The following is a 20,367-nucleotide window of genomic DNA, read 5'->3' on the forward strand; positions in this document are numbered from 1 at the left end:
AACATTTGTGGCCAGGACGCTTCTGAAAAAAGAGCTCGATAGCTCAGTGGGCCCTATCTGGCAAAGTTAAAAATTGTTTTCGTTTAGTTTTAGTCTGTGGTTTCTGCATTGTTTTGAAATTGCCTTTAATTTTAGATTGGCAAAAGAGCGACACAAAAATGTGTGTTCGGGTGGCACTCCAAACAGAATGCTTGACTCACGCTTGAAACGTTGCGAATACATTTTCCGATTGGAGGTCAATTTGCCACACAATCGGCACTGTACCCACTTTGCAAAAGTCAATAGTGATAACCCGTGCCCAGCCAAAGAAATGTGGAATTTTGATTTGTGGCACGGAGTATCCAATAGGGATGAACGCTAACCCCTGCCATCCACTTACCGATAGTCTGAAAGCACACGTGTCCTCGTGAAAGTTTTCTTTTCTACATTTGATCGATGCAAATTGATTATTTAAAGGAGAAGTGACGTGGGACCTAGCGGCTGGTGGCATACCACCACCTCTTGAGTGACATTTTCTGTAAATGTGTCATCTAAAGCAGTCTAGACTCTAGCCAGGGGGACAAGGAATTAACTTTCGTTTGTCTTTACTCACTGGCGCGTTGGTTCAACTGCAACATTCACCCTCAAGCAGAGTCCTCTTCAAAGGGCTTACCTGCTAAGACTCGAGACACACTTACAGTCAATCTAATTAAGCTCTTTAGGCTCCCAGTGATAACGTCCTGTTTTTAACGAGTTGGACTGTACAGCCTTTAGGCACGCGTGCGGATCCTGCTGATATCGTTTATCTGATGAAAAATCAAACACTGAAGTTGGGGGTCGGGGGTGGCGCACGGGGTGGGGGGGGTTCTATTATTTCCATTACGAAATAACCAGCATCACGAAACTTGACGTCGCCCAGCACTAAACCGAAGCGTCAACTGATGTTAGCCGCGTCACTCGTCCGCCTTTGGATCAAACGATGTCCGGTAACCCGAGCCGTGGGACAGAGTAACGCACACCGCTGATCAGCGCAGACAAATTGGCGTGGCTTTGTACGTCTAAGCGAAACCCTGGTCTGCGGCTGCAGACTTTGAGCCACGAGCCGGGACTCCGGATGCCCCCTGTTTAAAGGCTTTAATAGTTTTACCTCCTGGCCTGCCCCCGTGGGCTATCTTGCAGGCGCCCAAGACCTCGGACCGGCTCGCTGTGCCCGCCGCGACGTGGCGGTTGCAGCGAGATAGCGACGCGCCGTTCTCACCCTCGCCGCAGGATTAAGGTAACGCAACAACAACAACAACAGAAATCAACAAACAAAATGAGGCCACGGGTCATTTTTAAACGGTCGCTCACCGCGGCAGCAAGTCAGCTTCAACGAGCCATCTTTATTGTTTTACTGCGGCATTTAGTTGCGCGGAACTTGGCCCTACAAAACAGGTTGTAAGCCTTGTTGTGATATTTTTATTTATATATGTGTACCATTTAATATTGGCTCGGTCAATGTGACCCGGACTGCTTCATTTTTTTATTATTTTTTAATGATTTTTTTATTCTGGCAGGTCTAAAATGTTTGATTGTTTTAATAGCGATCAGGTAATATAAACACGCCAAAAATCGAACGCGCAAAGTTGAGCAGTTGTTTATTTAAAATGTATTAGAACTTGGATTGCACAAAAAACAAACACAAATGTAACCAAAGAAAACACAGCGGTGTATGCTAAAAAAGAAACGTGTTGGCACTGACGCACGAGCACAAATAAAATTAAACTTGGCACCTTCGTCGTGAACGCTGCTTTAGGGGTGCAACACCCATGGGTCGGGCAGAGGTTTCGGCGATGGGGACCTTCTCTCAGAGGTCGCAAACGGGGTTTGATTCCTTACCCGTACCCGGCCGCACCAGGGTCGCAAACGGCTACCCGTACCCGTACCCGGTCGGGTACGGGTAACCGGGTATCGGGTAGGGTACGGGTATCGGATACCCGGTTGCGACCTCTGCCTTCTCTCCACTGGCAAGTGTAATTCGGCGATTATCTGAAAATATTAACCTTTTACGTTCTTCTGCGAGAAAGGCAGTGCTCGTGATGAAGGTGGTGAGAGTTTCCTGTAGATATATACATTTTTAAAAAAATATATATACACTATTTAAATCTTATAATGAAACGTGCTGTGAGGAATAGGTCCGTTATGAAATGTCAGCTCCTGCAAGCGCTCAGTAAGGAGACGGGGGGGCGGGCACCTTGCGGGGATTCTCCGTGCCGTCTCCTGTGCACCCACCGCGTGGCCATAGAACAGCGGCTTCGGCGGGTGTTTACGGGACACGCTTTCTGCTTTGCCGCCCGGGTGTGATGTGGCTCTGTCTGCTCGCAGGGGGCACTGGCATGGTCCACACGCTGCGCTGTGATTGGGTGAGATGGAGTGGAGTAATTTAGCGTGAAGAGATCGCTTGTTCCGTGGTCACGTATAAAGGAGCCGGGCGGGCAGGAAGGGGGGGGGGGGCAGAAATTTGATCGCGAGTGGCTCGGACAATAAAACGTGGCGCTATTTCCTTTATGGGTTTGGGAGGTTGAGAAGAATGAGATCAAAGTGTGAGCGTGTCTGTACGTGTGCGTATGTGTGTGGGGAGCGGTAGTGTAGTGGTTAGATCGCTGCGCTACGAACCCCGTGACCCGAGTTCGATTCCAGCTCACAGTGGCCAACACCAGTGACGATTATATGAACCGGTCCTGGACATCCCCTAGGTCGACTCAGCTTCAAATGAGTATCCTGGTGCGGTGTGTAAACATCGCCACTGGGGAGACAAAGGCGGTCGGGCGCGGTGCTGGCCACCCACCCCCTCGTGTACCGTTCCGACCTTCATAGGTGCTCGCTAACAGCACTTGCCCCAACAGTCTGTTAAGGTTATAAGGGGGCGGGGGGCGGGTCTTTATCTTTGTGTGTGTTTTTTTCTGGGAGTGGTGGTATCGTGGTTAGCACACTGAAATACGATCTCTGCAATCTGGGTTCAATCCCTGGTCATTCACAACATGTGTGTGCTAGTGGCATCCGAAGCTATCCTGGGCCTCCCACCGATTTTTTTTTCAAAATGAAAATTACTACCTAGGCTTTGTTGTTAGTCTAAAGACTTCCTCGGTCCCGACCATTGCGGTTACGTGCGAACAACTACACTTGTCGTGTGGTCCATAAGGATAAAAAACGGGGGGGTCGTCGTGCTTATGTGGCTGTGAATGTGTGTACAGTACTTGGGGAGCGACTGTGCAGTGGTTATCGCATTGCCCTACGAACCCAGGGTGGATTCCTGGTCACGACCAACATCAGTGGCATATGCTACCTGTCGACTCAGTCGTAAACGAGTATCTGGTGAAGTTATATAAACGTCAACAATTTGGAGACAAGAGTTGCCAGGCATATTGATAAGCCACGCCATCGTCTTGTGCGTATGGCTGGCATTAACAGGTGCTCGCTAACAGCATTTACCCCAACAGCCTACACAGTCTATGGAGGGGGTACGGGGGTAATGAACTTAATCTCTGTGTGTGGTGTACAGCAGCAGCAGCGGCGCATGTACACTCTAAAGAAAAAGTAAAACTAAAACATTGCGTGGGCAGATGGTTGTCTCATTATTCATACCTGTCAACCCTTATCAGTGCCTACCTTATTACAGGCCAATTCAGACCTCATTGGTCACCCAGTGCCCTTATAAATCCCAACGTCCAACTTACCAAGTCCCATCACAAGGGAGAAACACAAACAAATAGACGAAAAAAATGTGCCCAAATTGAAACGGCTGTACACCGTCTGGACCTGAACACTCAGTTTCCCTGTACAAGAATACGGGTAAACCGTATGGGTTGACAGCTATGCATTATTTGTCAAAATAATGCATTCTTCTTCTGTTACTGCTGCTGCTGCCACTGTCTTCATCGAGTTAATAAAATGTTGCGTTTCAGTACATTCCTGCTAAAATTGTACCCCCCCCACCGCCCTCCCCCCTGAAAATGTCTTCAATAAGGTTGCAGCGAAAGGGGACTTTGTGTTTTCCTGAAGCAAAGAGGGCCCTGCCAGCTTGTTCAACTAGCCGCAGCCTGTTTGCACACGTGACATCTGCTGCTGCTGCCGCCTCCAGGCCCGTAGACTGATATGGGCCTCAGGGTCAACGTTCTCGTGACGAGTATTTGGCTCACGTTTTTTGTTGAGAAAAATAACTCACAACGGTGTCTTCTTTCGTTTTAAAAAAAAAAATCCTTGAGCATCAGCTCGGGATGTGCAAGCGGGTGCCACAAGTTGAAAGGGGTCAATAGCTCCACGTTTAAAACAAAAAACTACGAATGCAAACAATCTCGCACGACCCTAAACGAACCAAACGGGGATATCGCATTTGTGTTGGGATGATAGTAGCCATAACAAAATAATGCCAACCTGTGATTTGTACCGGTTCAGGGGGAGCACTTGTACGAATGCGAATATGCGCATTTGTCAGAAGCAGCGGGGGGCAGCGCGAGGTGCGTGTGCGTATGTGTGTGTGGGTCTGTGTGTGGGGAGCGGTAGTGTAGCGGTTAGCGCGCTGCACTACGAACCTGGTGACCCCGGTTCGATTCCTGCTCACGGCAAACACCAGTGAAGATTATCTGAACCGGTCCTGGGCCTCCCCTAGGTCGACTCAGCCTCAAATGAGTACCTGGTGCGGTGTGTAAACATCGTCACTAGGGAGACAAAGGCGGTCGGGCGTGGCGTTGGCCACCCACCCCCTCGTGTGCCGTGCCGGCCTTCATAGGTGCTCGCTAACAGCACTTGCCCCTACAGTCTGTTAAGGCTATACGGGGGATCTTTGTCTTTATCTTTGTGGGTGTGCACGCGTGTGGGGGTAGATGTATGTGTCTGCGCGTGCGGGTATGTGCCCGCCCGCACACATGCGTAAATTTGCGCGTGTGCCTCTTGGCAGAGAATGTGTTTGGCCCTGGGTCTGGCCGCTCTATCTTTCCTCCCGCGTTAAGGGATCTGACGTGGTGCCAGGATGAGCGATGGGGCCTGCTTTGTCTTGTTTTCACAGACGGAACCTTCCCTGCACCTCTCTCCTTCCCCCAGCCCTCATGCCTGCCCTCCCTGCCTTACTCCTACCTGCCCCCTACCTGACTACCTGCTCCCTCCCCTCCTGCCTACCATCCTCTCTGCCCCCTATCCTCCTGAATGCCCCCTACCCTCCTGCCTGCTCCTTCCCCTCCTGCCTGCCATCCTGTCTGTCCTTCCTTTCTGACTGCCCCCTACCCTCCTGCCCCCTACCCTCCTGACTGCCTCCTACCCTCCTAGCCACCACCTACCCTCCTGTTTGCCTCTTGCCCTGCTGCCTGCCCCCTGCCCTCCCGTCTACCCTCCTGTTTGCCTCTTGCCCTCCCGTCTGCCCCCTGCCCTCCTGTCGGCCCCCTGGCCTCTTGACTGCCCCCCTGCCCTCTTGACTGCCCCCTGCCCTCCTTCCTGCCCACCACGACTGGCCAGCAAGGCCAAGCATTGCTCCACTATTTACATCGTCGTGGTGTCCCGGCACGGCCCTTGGACGGTTATTGGAGAGCAATGACCGGGGAGTTTGGCAGCCTAGGTAGCTGCCCAGTAACAATACGTTACCTTAATGGCACACAAGAGCCATTGCATCATCAGTGTAGCATTGTTTTATTAAAACATTAGAAATGGGAAAACATTTGTTTTTAATTCATATGCCGCTGTGTAATGGTATTTGTGTGATAAAAAAAAGTATTGTGTTCATCCATCGCTGGATGAAATCTGTTCAAGTTCAAGGATTACCATCTTCGTGATGATAGTTTTTACTGATGTGAAGACTAAACATTATTTTATCATCATCAGAGAGCTCCCTTTATGGTGGACATGAACGAAGAGAGGATATCCCACCCTGGACATCAACACTGACGCTCTTCTCATTCTGGGCGGAGGGTTGGAAACCAGCAGATGCACGGGATCTACAAAGTAACCGTGGTTTACTCACATTAAATTTAACAAAAATTGCAATTCACAGAGACATGCACTCATTTTAAGAGACTTTGTGTAAGGAATGACAGAAATCACATTTCTAGGGATCTATTTTAATTGTCATGTTTCAAATTTTTAATATTCAATTAAATAATCCATTGTTGTTTTATTAATAATGCCATGAATGCAAAAGCACCTCTCGTGGCTGCCGGGGGGATATGAACTCAGTGCATACAATGCATATGACTTGAAAACCATTGATTCTTACAAATGTGATGTGATACGTGTTTCATTATCGCCCGAAAGTCCATAAAATTTGAGATGGTTGGAAAACCTAGTTCCAGGCTGAATTAGTCAACAAAATATATATTGTTTTCCTTCCAGAATGCAACCAGATATTGCTTTTTATCTGACAAGAGGCAATGTGAAACTGTGTGCTTGACTGCAGTGTCCTTAAAGAGCAGTGTGGGTGAGTGAAGTGTTAGGCACAGTAAATGCTGAATCTGAGAATTATATGAGCCTCAGAAAATGCATCGTTTGTAGTGAACTAAATTTGATTCAAATATATTTTGCTGATTCGTCTAATTAGTTAGTTGCACTAACTATGGGAAATACTTGAACCAGCCATATCTGGTATAGGCTTGAAAATGTGTGTGTTTTTGTTAATGCAATGCTTCCTCTTCAGTTGTAGCGGCTCTCTTGTCTAAAGCAGTGATAACCCGATGCCACGATCTCGGGATCAGTGGCTTTAAATGTGCCTCCAAGAGAGCAGCAGACCGTGCTTCAGACCACATTCATAGATCAAAAACGCGGCTGCTCTAGTCGAGTCGCCGGGAGACTTTCCCGGTGGTTGACGCAGTGGCATTCCTGGCTTTAATTACGTGTCTATCACCATGCCAGTCTGAGTAGGATGTGAGCACTGCAGCTCCACATGGGTTTAATAGAATACTGAAACGAATCATGTTGGGGAGAAGGAGGAGTGAGGGGGGGGGGGGGTGTTATTTTGCTTTTTATTTTGTTAAGCCAAAGCGAAACCGAGCTGCGTTTTAGCGGCACTATAAATGTTACGAGGTATCGTTGAGCTTACTTCGCCGAGTTGTGGAGATACGAATGAAGGCACCTCCCGCCGCGCCTCCTCGTGAAGTGAAGTCCACGCGCGGCTTTGCCTCGTGGCTACCGTGGTGTCGAGAGAGACGGTGACGGCTCGGCGTATGGTGATCATGCCCCCCGTGATTATGACCCGCTCAGATCACTCCATGGCAGCGCTGCCGCAGAGACGCATTCGGATTTCAGGGACGTATAACTCGTATTACTTAGCTGATTGGTCGCGTAGTATGTGAGCGATGTTCATTTTCACTTCAGATCACGTGAGCCATCGCTGCTGCGCTGGGTGCTTGCGTGCATAGATCCTTGCTCTTGGTCAATGCCCAGGATAAATCAAGATTTCTGATTCTGAATCGCAGACTTCAAACGTTTCTCTTCCCTACCTGCGAGTGCCTGGAATCTCGCTATCAACACTGCTTCTCATCGCAGCTGCATTGTCGCTTTTCTTCTCTGACTGTCCTCTTTGCTGACCCCCAACTGAACGTATCTTTTGATTAAATAAAAAAAACATTTCCACTTTCCCGAATCACCATCCCCTCCCACCCGTCCCCCGCGCTTCAATGTCAAATAAAACCTCTCCTGTCACGTTTGTGCGGCAATTTGAGACACAATGGACTTTATTACTCGGAATGTTATGCGTGATCACAGACGCTCGCCTGCATGGCCAATCCATAAATCCACAAGGCCCTCCCTTACGTCATTGCATTCGCTTTCAAAGCGACCGACAACATTTTTGTAAAAAAAAATAAAGCTGTCCACCCCCACCTCCCACCCCCGAGGATTGCTTGTGCCCTTGGTCCCGAGTGACTTTGCTGGAGACGAGGAGGCTGGCATTGTTCCATTTCCCGCGTGGCATCGGTGTGTCCCGCGCCTCCCGAAGGCTGAGTTGGTGGCCTCGCTGGCACAGGGCAGTCGGTGTGTTTGTTGTGGGACGAGTTTTTTTTGTTGTTGCTGTGCGCGTATGTGATTTCCGCGGGTACAGAATGTGCAAATGTGCTTGTTGTGCCCGGGGTAGGTCCTTTATAGTCCTGCAAGCACGCCTTGCATCACAATCGGGACCCTGACGTTAAAGGCTGCCTCTCTCGCCGAAGCTTCGCAAAAGCGAACAATGCAACGTGGCTCGAGACGTCGTGCCGTCTCCAGGGCCGAGCGACGAGCATGGCGCTCCGTGCGCATTGAAGATAATAGAACTTGTTCGTAAGACACAGGCATACATACATTCATTCGTACACACATACAATGCTAGGCAACAGTTGTGTGGCGGTTGAGTGTTTGAGCGCTTCATAATTTACGTGAGTGGGCGCGATGGATAGCTTTGTTTACTCTCCCCAGGCAGCAGTGGAAACTCGGTGTTTCTATGACAGGAGCCAGTCTGTCCAGTGGACAACCGCTGCTCACAGTTTAGCGGTTTCCGTGCAATGTTTACACCAAGACACAATGTGCCTGAGTGCAATGCACGATTGGAATTATATGGCAAATTTGACTTCTCTGGGAATAAATGTTGGAATTTAGAAACGAAAGACATTAAAACTGTTTAAAGCCGGTGACTATTAAGGGCCAATGAACACCTTTGATGTAAATAATGAACGTTTCATTTCTGGCCTGCACGCGTGTCTGGCTGTTGGGTTTCCTCATCAGCTGTAACACGTGATGTATATATACATTTTATTCAGACAATAACCGAGCAACTTCATATGATTGAGTAATTCAAGACTGGTTACATGATCAAGTTGTTGTGGAGCAGTGGTGCAGTGGTTAGCGCACTGTGCTACGAACTCAGCGACCTAAGTTCCATTCCTGGCCATAGCTAACATCCGTGGTAAGCGATATGCGAACCAACTCTGGCACGTATCTCCTTCACGAACCCACACTGATCAGAAGTATGTCCTAACAACCTAAATAACTGACATGGTGTGGGGAGACTGTCATCTATCAGTTGATTGATAAAGGGGGTTCAAGTTATATATGTATCATATTGTCACATTTATCATACACATTTTTATTACATTATAGATTAGAATTCTGTATTGAAATATTCTGAATCGTGAAAATGAGGCTCTTATTGAATTGGCCTTGGCAGGCGGTGTTTAAATAAACACAGCGGGCTGACATTTATGAGGACAATTTAGTGGCCTCAAGAGGCACATTGGCTGCCAATGCTGGCTATGGGCTTATGGAAGGTGATTAGTTTTTACCAATTTAAATATGATGCCATTCTGGTGATTCTTAAACACTTCAGTGGATTTTAATGTGCACAGCGAGTGGAAATCATTGGACCGAACGAAGGGAAGTGGCAGATTTATATGATATTTTCTTTCTCTGCGGGATCTTACGTTCTGGCATCTCGGAATTGAATCACGAGTAAGCTTCCCAGGTTTGAACCAAATATCTCAATTGTGCCGGCTCAACTAAGGCCTCCAAACTTGAGAGGCTCAACCAGGACACGTGGTGAGCTCAAAGCCCCTCTGCATTTTAGCCCTAGCTACCTTTTACATAACTGCATCGTGCTCCAAATCCCGCTTATATGTCCTCGTTCTCTGTCGTATTAGCCCCGGTTTGCTGCATGTACATCAGCCATATGAAAGAAGAAGACCGGTCACATGCCACATCTACTCCTCTGCCAATCACACCCACTGGTTCAGTAAACCTTGCCCATTGAGCTTTATCATTAGTTGAGTGTGAAGGCAGTACATTTTAAACTTGGAAAAAAAAATCCAGATTTGTAGCCAACGCTTCAGAGGCACCAGGATATCCTATTTGCAACCGGGATTATCCCGGCCAAAATCGGGACGTTTATTGTGGCCTCGGGCTTAGTGCTGCGACATGAGCATTGGGCCCCCGTGAGCCAACCGAGTGCCACCTCTCTGCCACTCACCGAGTGTTGTTGGCAAAGGTCACGAGGGAGTTGCGCAAACACAGAACATTTTGTGCCACCCCCACGGGCGGTGCTGGTGCTGGTGGTGCGTGCAGTCACTTCAGTTCTGGCCGATAAACCTCTTGATGCGCGACCTCATTTAAGTTTGGCAAATACCTCGTAAAATGTTTTATACTACTGGCAGTAATTTCAGTCCAGACATTTATCGGCATGGATGGATGGGGGGCCTTTTTTTCTTTTCCTGGACACCTGTGCCAGTGGTGATGATGGAGCGTTTGGTGGAACGTGATGAAGGAAGGACACCCTACACGGCAGCGGTGCAATAATATTTGCTGCGGCGTTGTGTAGGCGCTACGGATATGTGTTTCGGAAATCTCGATCACTTGTCGCGCGCGGGATGGTTGGACGGAAAGTCTGTTTATAGCCAACCTAGCTGGCAGATTAGCATCTTAAACGGAAAAACGTTTCAAAAATAATTCCACGGGTGCATTTACATGAACTGATAGGTAAATATGTGAACTTTTGACTTAGCCCCTTACTTCCCCCCCTCCCCACGTCATAATTTCATCAATCGTTATGATTTGGGGGTCACGATTCGATTCAAGAATTGCAATTGATTCATTTTTGCCAAATTTTTGCCATCGCGTTTGTATTGTTTCTCTGTTAGTACTGTCTCACAGTTGTTTCATTGCTCCAAAGTTGCAATACATGCTAAACAATCTGACATGCAATGATTACGTACGCGTGCCAATGAGCTTAAGAATCCATATCAATTCGTGGCTTTACAAATATGCTATTCACATGTTGTTTTCTGCAGCTTTTGACAACTACAAAATAAGACTGACAAACAAAATACCGGTCACACAACCATCGCCTAAAAAGTAACGCAAGTAAACAGCGTGACGTGTTTTCATTCCCTTAATGATTACCCGTCAGTGTTGTGCCCTCCTGCTAACCTCAACAATTTGCACAGATGTCTGAGGGTCGAGGCATGGCTGTCCTTGAGTGAGTTCCCTCTGCGCCTCTTTGCTCTTAAGCACTTGGAGGGCTGGCCGGCCCATCTGTGCCGCCACTGTAAATCGACACGGGACCAGTTCTGGTGTTCCTCCCTCCCTCCCTCCCATCCCCATCTCTTACTCTCTCTGGACCCCTCAACCACAACCAGGGGCGCAGACACTGTGAGCGTTATTGGCAGTCTGGCCGGACTTCTAAACTTGAGTGACACCCCCACATTTTTGGACGAACATTTGAATATTTTTGAGCCTGTGATTTTTTTCTCCCTTCAACAAACATCGCTGTGTTTTTGTATTATGCCGATGATGGATCCTTTAAATGCACAGTATCCTAGGAACAGCAGGCTCGGTCCCAAGTCAGTAGCAAGTACAGTAGGAGTGTAGGTGAAATATACTTATAATTCAAGTGCAGTATAAAACTCCTCTTATGAATCATGTTTTGTGATCTCGCCAATAACCACCGGGAACCATCATTCGCTTGTAGCAAGGACACCCCCAACTTTAAAAGTGTGGCTGTGCCCGCAGACCTACACTGCCATTGTTTTCCAGAGAAGGGGGGGCGGGGGGATACTGCCCTCTGTGCTGGCACAATAATCTGCCAAGTCTGTCGGGACCTCGTCCACAACCCCCGCCCCTCTGCCCCCCACCACCACCACCGCCAGCCTGATTCTCCTGCTCTTAGTTAGTCCCGAGGCATGTTTCATTTCCACATCACCTTTCGCACCGTACGTAGCCAATAGTGCCAATCGGAGATGCTTGGGGAAGGACAACAAAACTGAACCCAAAGGCGATTATAAAGAAAATAGTATTTCAATTTCGATTTAATAGTGCATAGCTCCGGTCGTTTCATAATGTCGGAAGGAGGAGCGTTCCAGACAGCGTCAAGGAGCGCATCTGAAATCTCGCGATGCGATGCGACCAGCATCTTTGTTCGATGGCCAGCCAAGAGCCGCCGCTGTGAGGCTGACCGGAGTTCGTGTGATGGTGTCTACAGGGCCCACCCTTCTGCGATCATGCAAAGTCAATGTTGGATTTGTGACAAAGCTTCTTCATCCTTAGAATTACGTAATGAATAAACATTAAAAAAAATTCAAAACACCTGTTGTCCTTAGCATTGTAGTTGAACACGTTATTTCTGGGAAATCATTCCATTAAGTGTGTCAGAGTGTAAGTGTTAGTTGTGTCATGTAAGATGAAGAAAAACCCACAGACAATTTAAGACACACATGAACAGGAGATGATAAAGGCTGACAAAGAACATTGTTACCGAAAGTTTTTAATGTATTTATTCCAAAATGTGCCTTCAACGTCAAAACTTTAGAGAAATCCCAGCATGCTTTGCATGTTAAAATTACCTCACCATTCTTAGGAATATCTTGTAAATATTCACCTGCTCAAGAGTCGGTGTCATATGATTACTGCTTGTGACAAAGACTACCGATAATTAGTTTCACCTTTTTACTTCAAACTTGAACACATGCTGGAGGCCTCACGTCAAAATGCTCTCCTCATCAAATGGCTCTAAACTGTTCCAACTTTATTCTGCCAGGACCAGCTGACTAACCCCTCAACCATTGCGCCCCACCCTCTCACATATCTGGCTCCAATAAACACAGCGGGTGTCATGGGCCACAGCTGACTTTCCAGAGGCATTTAACGGTCTGAAAACAACACTTCCCGACCTATTTTGGCCCGATATATAATAAAAAAATATTATGCTTCCCTACGGCAGCCGAAAGGGACTGGGTGTGTTCCACCGTTACTATCTTGTGAGGTCGAAGCGCTTGGTCTCGCCACTGTCCTCTGGAAGTGTCTGTCCAAAGGAACAGTCCAAATGTGTATGTGACATTACACAAGATGGCAGTCCTGGCCATGTGACTCCACTTCAGTTAATCAGTCAATCGCAATTTAAAACAGTGTGAGCAATATTGAGGTAATTTGTCTTCTTTGAATGGGAGGTAACATGTACTTGCTGTCATTTCGCAAGACGCTCTGCGCTCATAGTCTTGCGCTGATCGTTCATGTGTAAGGTTGATAGAAATTCTGAGGGATTTATTTTCAAAGAATACATTCTTGTTTCGTTTAACACCATAAAATAATACCAAGCGCTTATATCAATAAGCAGTATTTTCTACTCAAATATTATTCTGCCTTTCTTTCAACGATCTTTCCCCCCAAGTTCCCAATATAACTGTGTTCTTTTGACTCGAGAACAGCAACGTAATCATTTACGTCTCTTGTAACCGATGTGAATTCTGATGAATGACAATTACACACGATGTTCGTTTTCCTGACACTTTTGTATTAAATAAAAACAGCGCCTGGCACCCAATTGTAGAAGTAACCCGTCCCATCGTTTACAAATCCATCACCTGATTTTAACAACGTGAGAGTTTGTTGTGCGGCTGCTATTATGCGAGTTTGTTAAGTAAACATTTAGTGGCGTTATTCTCTGAATAAGGATACAGGTTCTCCTCTCGCATGTTCAGCGCCCGCTGTTTGCAAAGCCAATGGCCAACACGCCGCACCGAACCTCACAACAATAATATCCAGGGCCTATCTTGGCTCCTCCCACCCTCAACCAGTATATATACAAATACTGTTTCTTGGAATTTCTCTCACTTGATACAGCTATCGTGCTGTGACGGTTCCACCTGAAGACGGAAGCTTGTGTTGCCTCCGAAACGTCGTGATTTTTATTTTATTTTTATTTTACTTTTATTAATTTAAATTTTTTACCTACGTGACTTTACCGAAAAAACCTAAGAAAAATGGCCAACACATCCCTTTGGAGGTCGTTAATGCAAAGCCAATGGCCATTAAACTGTCTGCTTGCCATTTGCAATCAGACTTACTCAATGCAATTGCGTAAACTTTTGAACCGCGGAAACTTTTGTCCCATGCAAAAATCAGTCACTTGTAATAATATCTCATTGTAATCACATCCCTGCCAAAACGTCATTAGATTACGTTGTGTTACACCGCCTTGTTGATCTCACTTGCAATGCTCTGTTCCTAATTTAGCAAATCTAAAACTTAAAAATGTGTAATTTGATTTGTTTAATAGATTTGAGCTTTAAGCCTTGTCCCCCTTTGGTCAGAGTGGTGGTTTAAAATCATTATGAAAACATTAATCAAAATGAAAAGTAATTTAAGAGAAAATAGGATTGACGTGTTAGGACTTTATATAACACAATGCAGGTGAATTAATGTTTCAGTCAAAAATCATGTTTGCCAATTTATTTCATTTCTGAGACATCATTTTCATGAAACTGTGTGTAATGCTTTATGCATGTTGTTGTTGTTGTTGTTTGCTAACGTGGCCTTTTTATGCTTCAAAAAATTCCCCGAAAGGAGTTGACATATCGGTGGCGAGATATCAACTTCCTCGCCTGGTATACAGGAGGTAGTGGGGTCAATCCAGACCCTGACGTCTGTATCTTTGGAGTTTGCATGTCTCTCCCTGTGGTCGCGTGGATTTTTCTCTGCGTTTTCCGATTTTTCCATTCACATTTAGAATCAACATGCGTTTAAAGTATTTGGCTGCTATTCACTTACACATGATAAGCCACTTTGTTGAGCTATCATTTGTGGCCAGGTCGCTTCTGCAAAAGAGCTATATAGCTCAGTGGGCCTTACCTGGTAAAGGTAACAAAACTATAAAATAGTTGAGTTTTGAGCGATGCAATCAGCTCACGTGCAGGTTTTCAGTGGATCGTTGCATCCCAGGATCATGATAGATGGCAGAAATCCTTGAGAAGCCTTCATCCATCAGTGGATTGAGCATGCCTGATGATGAAATAATAAGCACCGTGTCAATGTTCTTAAAAAAGAAAACTGTCATGGGACATACCTAAAATATATGACATTTTAAAAGGAACCAAACACTGTAACTGATCATTTGGACATCGAATACATTTACAGCTACATAAGTGAGTGGTCATTTGTTGCGGAGAAGCTGCATTAAATTGATCATGATTCACGCTTAGCATCAGTGCAGAAACTGGCCATAATTTAAGAGTGAGACTCGTGGAGGCTGGTAACATACAAACATTAAAACTCAGCTTTAATGAACATTTTTCTTGAGACAGCCTTAATTGAAAGCGCTAGACTAGGGGCAAAAATTGACCAAGACTTGGCTCTGAATTGAGGCGGAGTGCACGAGACCTTAACCAGAGCAATGTTGGACTTTAACCCACTTGCTAACGAGATGTTTATTGTCGTTAAGCGTGCGCTGTAATTGGGTTTCTTAAGCTTGGAGCGCACGTGTTATTGTTGCTCATCAGCGTCGAAGGGCGCCGAGACGGGAGATTGCTGCTTATAGTAACGCAAGATGCAGCGGAATGCTAACACGTTTTGCTAAATATTTTAATGTTTACATCTCGTGAGCCAGTCTACTTGTTGATCGAGCATTCTGGCCCTGGGACAGAGCCGCAACTGAGTCTAAACACCCACCACGGCATTTCAACTGCTGGAGCTGTTGGCAGCAGGGAGGAATTTCCTTAGGTCCTGCAGGCATTGTGGTCTGTGGGTGCCCAGTCTGGTTGTTGTTGGAGATTACGGAGATTGAAGCACAACACTTCAACATCTCACGCTTCCCTCAATGTCAGCATTGTGATTGAATATCCTGCACTGCATCGCGTGCTTATCACGATTATAGATAGTTTTGTATGTATATGTATTAGGCGGCGGCGGGGGGGGGGGGGTGACGCAGTGGTTTGCACATTGCCCTTTGGACCTGGTGACTTGAGTTTGATTTCCAGCCATGGCTAACATCAGTGGGGAGTTGTATTGGAACCGGCACATTACCAAACTGCACTGACCAGCGTAGTGAAGTATGATCAAACAACCCCTTGACTGACATGGCAGTGTGCTGACAACATTCTGTAAATTATTAAATTATAATATAGAAAACGGTTATATTTCTTGTTCCACGGAATGGTGAATACCATTTTTAAAAATAATTTATACAAATTGAAAAACTATGTGAGACAATATTCTGCTGTCACCTCCAGGCTAATGGAGGAAACTAAATAAATGACAAGCAATACAAGTGGGGCGGTATTTGTGAGAGTGAGCAAAATTGCCGAATCATCATTCCCAAGTCGTGACGATTCACAGAATCGCGCGCCGTTGTGGGGTAGAAGTGCATCGTCACGAGGATTGGTGTTTGCCCACGTGCGTGTTCCTACAGCAGCGTTTTCCCACCGCAGTGCTCGCAAAGGTACTATAGAGTCCGCCTTTTCACGAATACCAATTCCCCATCTTTGACTGGATGGATGTTGAACTTATTTCACACCGTACATAGCCAACCGCGCTAATGGGAGGTGCAGGGGAAAGACAACAAACTAAACACAAAAAGCAGTTCTATAGAACTGAGCTTTCATTGTAGATTCTAAAGTGCATAGCTTCAGCGGCTTCCTAATATCGGAAGAGAGAGCGTTCCAGGCGGCCTTAGAAGCGCATCTGAAAGTACGCGATGCGGTGTCCATCTTTGTACGCAGTGACCATCTGAAACAGGGTTGTCGGTCCATGGAAAAAAAACCTGAAAATGTAACCTATAATTCCAACATCTCCATGTTGTTGCCTTTTCATGCTTAGCACGTGGCTGGAGTCGTGTCCCAGTTCTCCTTCACAGGTTCTTCCGAGTGAAATGATGGCCCCTCCCTTCAAAAGCAGTTCCGTAACAGCTGTTTTCGAGTTCCTCAATGTTTGTCAATCTTAAGTGTGAAACATTCTCCTTGATAATTCCCCAAAGGGGAAGCCCAAACGTGGGCTTTGGGGCTGGCCACGTCACATCAGAACCTCTCCCAGTCCATCGTCCACTGAATTCCTGATTAAAATATTTCCACATTGGGAGGGCATGTGCTAGAAAACAATATTGATTGGAAACGGACTTTACGGTCATGTGATACAATGTTTAGATCACAGGACACATACATCTCACATGTTGCTGCTTAATTTTTCAATTTAATAACGCTCTAATTCAGATGGGTTTTTTTCCATCGAAAAACTCAACACACTCGTCAACAACACTGCCTTTTAAGATTACAACTAAATATATAATTGATGACGTTTCGGGCAATGGCCCTCCATATCACAGAAGAGCCATTGCCTGAGACATCACTAATTACATGTTTTCTTTAGAGGCGGTGTCGTTGACGAGTGTGTTCAGCTTATTTATTAATTGTTTAGTCTGCTGTCCTTTCCCCGCACCTCCGAGTAGCGCGCTTTGCTACGTACGGTGCGAAAGAAGTTCAACCTCAATGCAGTCGTGCTTAGTGGCACCACTGCCAACGCAGCAGTGTCACCAAACAATGTTTTTTTTTTGTATCGAGTCATCGCGCACTGATAAGGCTTAAGGGAAATATTGAGCCATTGGACCAGCAGATCCGCGTACCTGTCGATGAGTCTTGCTCATCCACTCAAGATTACGAGCTTCCTCATAAGTGCCAACCTCTAAAGCGTCTTGAGAAACTGTAAATGTCACGTGACCTGATATTCAGCATAAATTCGTGTAATGCGATGGACACGTGGTGCTCCACTCTTTGCACAGTAAGGAACACTCGTGATAACCCAGTTTCTAACAGTTGCGGAAGTTCTTAACAAAATAAACAAGTGGTCAATGTATTATTCGCATATCCTTCCCCACGAAAGCACATTTATGTATTTATTTATTTATTACACATCCCGTCAACTGCACGACCGTCTGGGAGTGACATCATTTCAGCAGGATTGTTTCAAGACAAGCAAAGTCTGGATTGGTTTCGACATACAATGTCTCATCATCCGTGAGGTTTTCTTGAATCACTGCTCGTGAACTGCCGATCGTACAGGCAATGACCCTCTTTACGCTATTGCGTCCTAGTTATAAATGTACCGGACTTAGCTCCTTACAGACCAATGACTTTTGCTCAGAGATAGCTAGCTACGAGTGACACTGCAATTAGTGCTGTGGGACAGTCACCTTCCGTGGCTGACCCCATTGTGACACCAGGCTCCAAGTTGCGAAACGATGCCTCATTTTCGTCACACAACTTCCTTCATTTTGTTTGACGAAAACGTAATTGGCAATTGACCAAATGGTTAATGACGTCCACTTGTGTTCATTTGCTGCAATCATTGACGTTGTTTTATGCTCACAATTCTAACTTATCATCATCACCGGCCGTGATCTATCCACGGCTGGGTGAAGGTCACCCCAAGCTATCGCATCTCTCACAGTTTCACGATGCAACAAGCTACCTGTATAAAACATGTACCGTACACGCACATCTCATATCCTTCAGCGCGACAAATTCAGCCGGTGGTGGCGCACGCCTGTAATCCATCACGGTAGAGACGAGGGTTGGTCGATCACACAAATGTCTGTTCCCGTGAGCGTCGAGGTGTCACATACCCTGGCTTGCCAGGAGAACGGTGGTGCAGCAAATGTGCACTACACCTGTTCCATCTATACGGGATAGCGTGTTACCCCGTCGTGTGCGTGACTTTTCCCCGGGTGCTCCAGTTTCCTCCCACATGTAAACAAACACCTGCTAATTGGCTGATAACGCCTTCATATATATAGGATCACAGAGCTTGGGGGTAGTTTGGCACCGGCTCACCGTGTGGCTGTCTTCCCACTTGTCCGTGGTTCCTTCTTGCACCTCTGAGTAAGTTGGTATCTCTTCGAAAGTGAGTGAATACTGTGCACGTAAAAAAATAATCAACCTTCTATTGCTTTTGCAGAAATATGTAGCGTATTTGGCAGCTATAGATTTCCACGTCATAAGCCACTTCGTTGAGCTATCATTTGTGGCCAGATGGCTTCTGAAAGAGCTCTATAGCTCAGTGGGATTTGTCTGGTGAAATAAAAAAAATTGTTTTCGTTCAGTTTTAGCCTGTGGTTTTTGCATTGTTTTGAAATTGCCTTTAATTTACGCATTAAGGCTATTTTCTGTGATAATCACCTAATTGTTTTTCTCTAAGCTATAATTGCATACCATCAAGCACGTATTACCCATACAGTGATGCGTTCAATTTATATTGTTTAACCGGGTGAGCATTCAAGAATCAGAATCTTTATTTAAACTGGAGGAATCCGATGAACTATGAAGCTCTTTTTCACAGATGTTCAGATGGACATCAAGAGACCAGGATAAGGCTTAACGAGTGATTGGGGTCATTAAAATGACAACAACCAAACAAATAAAATGAAAGCACAGCGATGGAGTAAATAACCGGTGTCACGTGAGAAATCCCAATCATTGTGCAAACATAAATCACTGTTGAATAATAAATAGCAATTTGATGATTTCATCGTGAAATACAGTGCCGTAAAGGAATATACTTTTAAAGATGATTTAGAGCTGGGTAGACACACATTTCGAAAGCGGCCACACTGAGCGATTCTCGATCGGTAGATCCTCAAGACAATTGTAAATAACACTGTTTTGAAAGAAGGAAAACTAAAATCTATAATAGATGACGTTTCGGGTAATGGGCCTTCTTCATGCAGCCATTGCCCTAAACATGACTGAGTGGAGTGCTGTGAGCACCTCGATCTGAGATTTATTTCCCGGCCACGGCTGATATCGCAATCAGAAGATGTATTTAGACTGGAGGAGTCCGATGAGCTACGAAGCCCTTTCTCACAGATATCCAGTCGGGGCGGGTAAGAACGTTACAACAACACACGCGATTGAAACTAAACCGTGTCCATCCTGCCAGACAAAGCCCACGGAGGTGTTAACTTATTTTTCAAAAGCGACCTGGCCATAAACGATAGTTCGACAAAGTGGCTTATCATTTGCACATTTATAGCAGCAAAATTTACTAAATAGTCTAAACGCATGTTTATACATGTGGAGGACAAAACCGGAGGACCCGGAGATTTTAAAAAATCCACGCGACCACGGGGAGAGAGAGACACGCAAACTCCAAATATACAGCAGCAGGCGTCAGGGTCGGGATCAAACCCCTGGTCCTCCTGCATGCCAGGCGGGGAAGATAGCGTCTCACCACCACCTTGGCGCCCATTAAATAAATACATTACATAGGTTCTAATAAATTATATAAGTTAAAATAAAGTTGATGAGTGATATTAGAACTTGTTCCCCGCCCCTCCCCCACCCCCATCTCACAAACCCACACTGGACCGGCGTGGTGAAGTATGGCCAAACGACCGCCGCTGTCAAAAGGGCGCGGCGATGCTTCTAGCATCCGTGAGCGGGTGAACAACGGGACGTACCATAATGATGCGCTGCTCTTAATTTCAATTGTGGGAACAAACCCACAAGGATGACCAGCGCAGAGATGGAGCGCTGGAACGAGCTGATGGTGCAGCAGCAGCAGCAGTGAAATGGAGGGGGAGGCTTTCATGCAGCAGTGGATAGAACATAGCTGCGTGCCACGATCGCAGTGTTACTTTTCAACCAAACC

General features: G+C 46.1%; 1 protein-coding gene across 1 annotated transcript in view; it reads right to left on the reverse strand.

Annotated features, from left to right (window-relative positions):
• Positions 1 to 20,119: 20,119 nt before the first annotated feature.
• Positions 20,120 to 20,367, reverse strand: part of LOC133362855 (zinc finger protein 271-like) — a gene marked incomplete at its 5' end in the record, with an annotated part of 43,801 nt that continues 43,553 nt past the window's right edge. Inside the window, one exon of the mRNA XM_061581796.1 lies at positions 20,120 to 20,141. Within this exon, the coding sequence (XP_061437780.1) occupies positions 20,120 to 20,141 (22 nt within the window). The remainder of the gene's footprint in view (positions 20,142 to 20,367) is intronic.

Source organism: Lethenteron reissneri, unplaced genomic scaffold (assembly GCF_015708825.2).
Source record: "Lethenteron reissneri isolate LAM-NWPU_2019-01 unplaced genomic scaffold, ASM1570882v1 scaffold_1630, whole genome shotgun sequence".
In the NCBI taxonomy this organism is placed as follows: Eukaryota; Metazoa; Chordata; class Hyperoartia; order Petromyzontiformes; family Petromyzontidae; genus Lethenteron; species Lethenteron reissneri.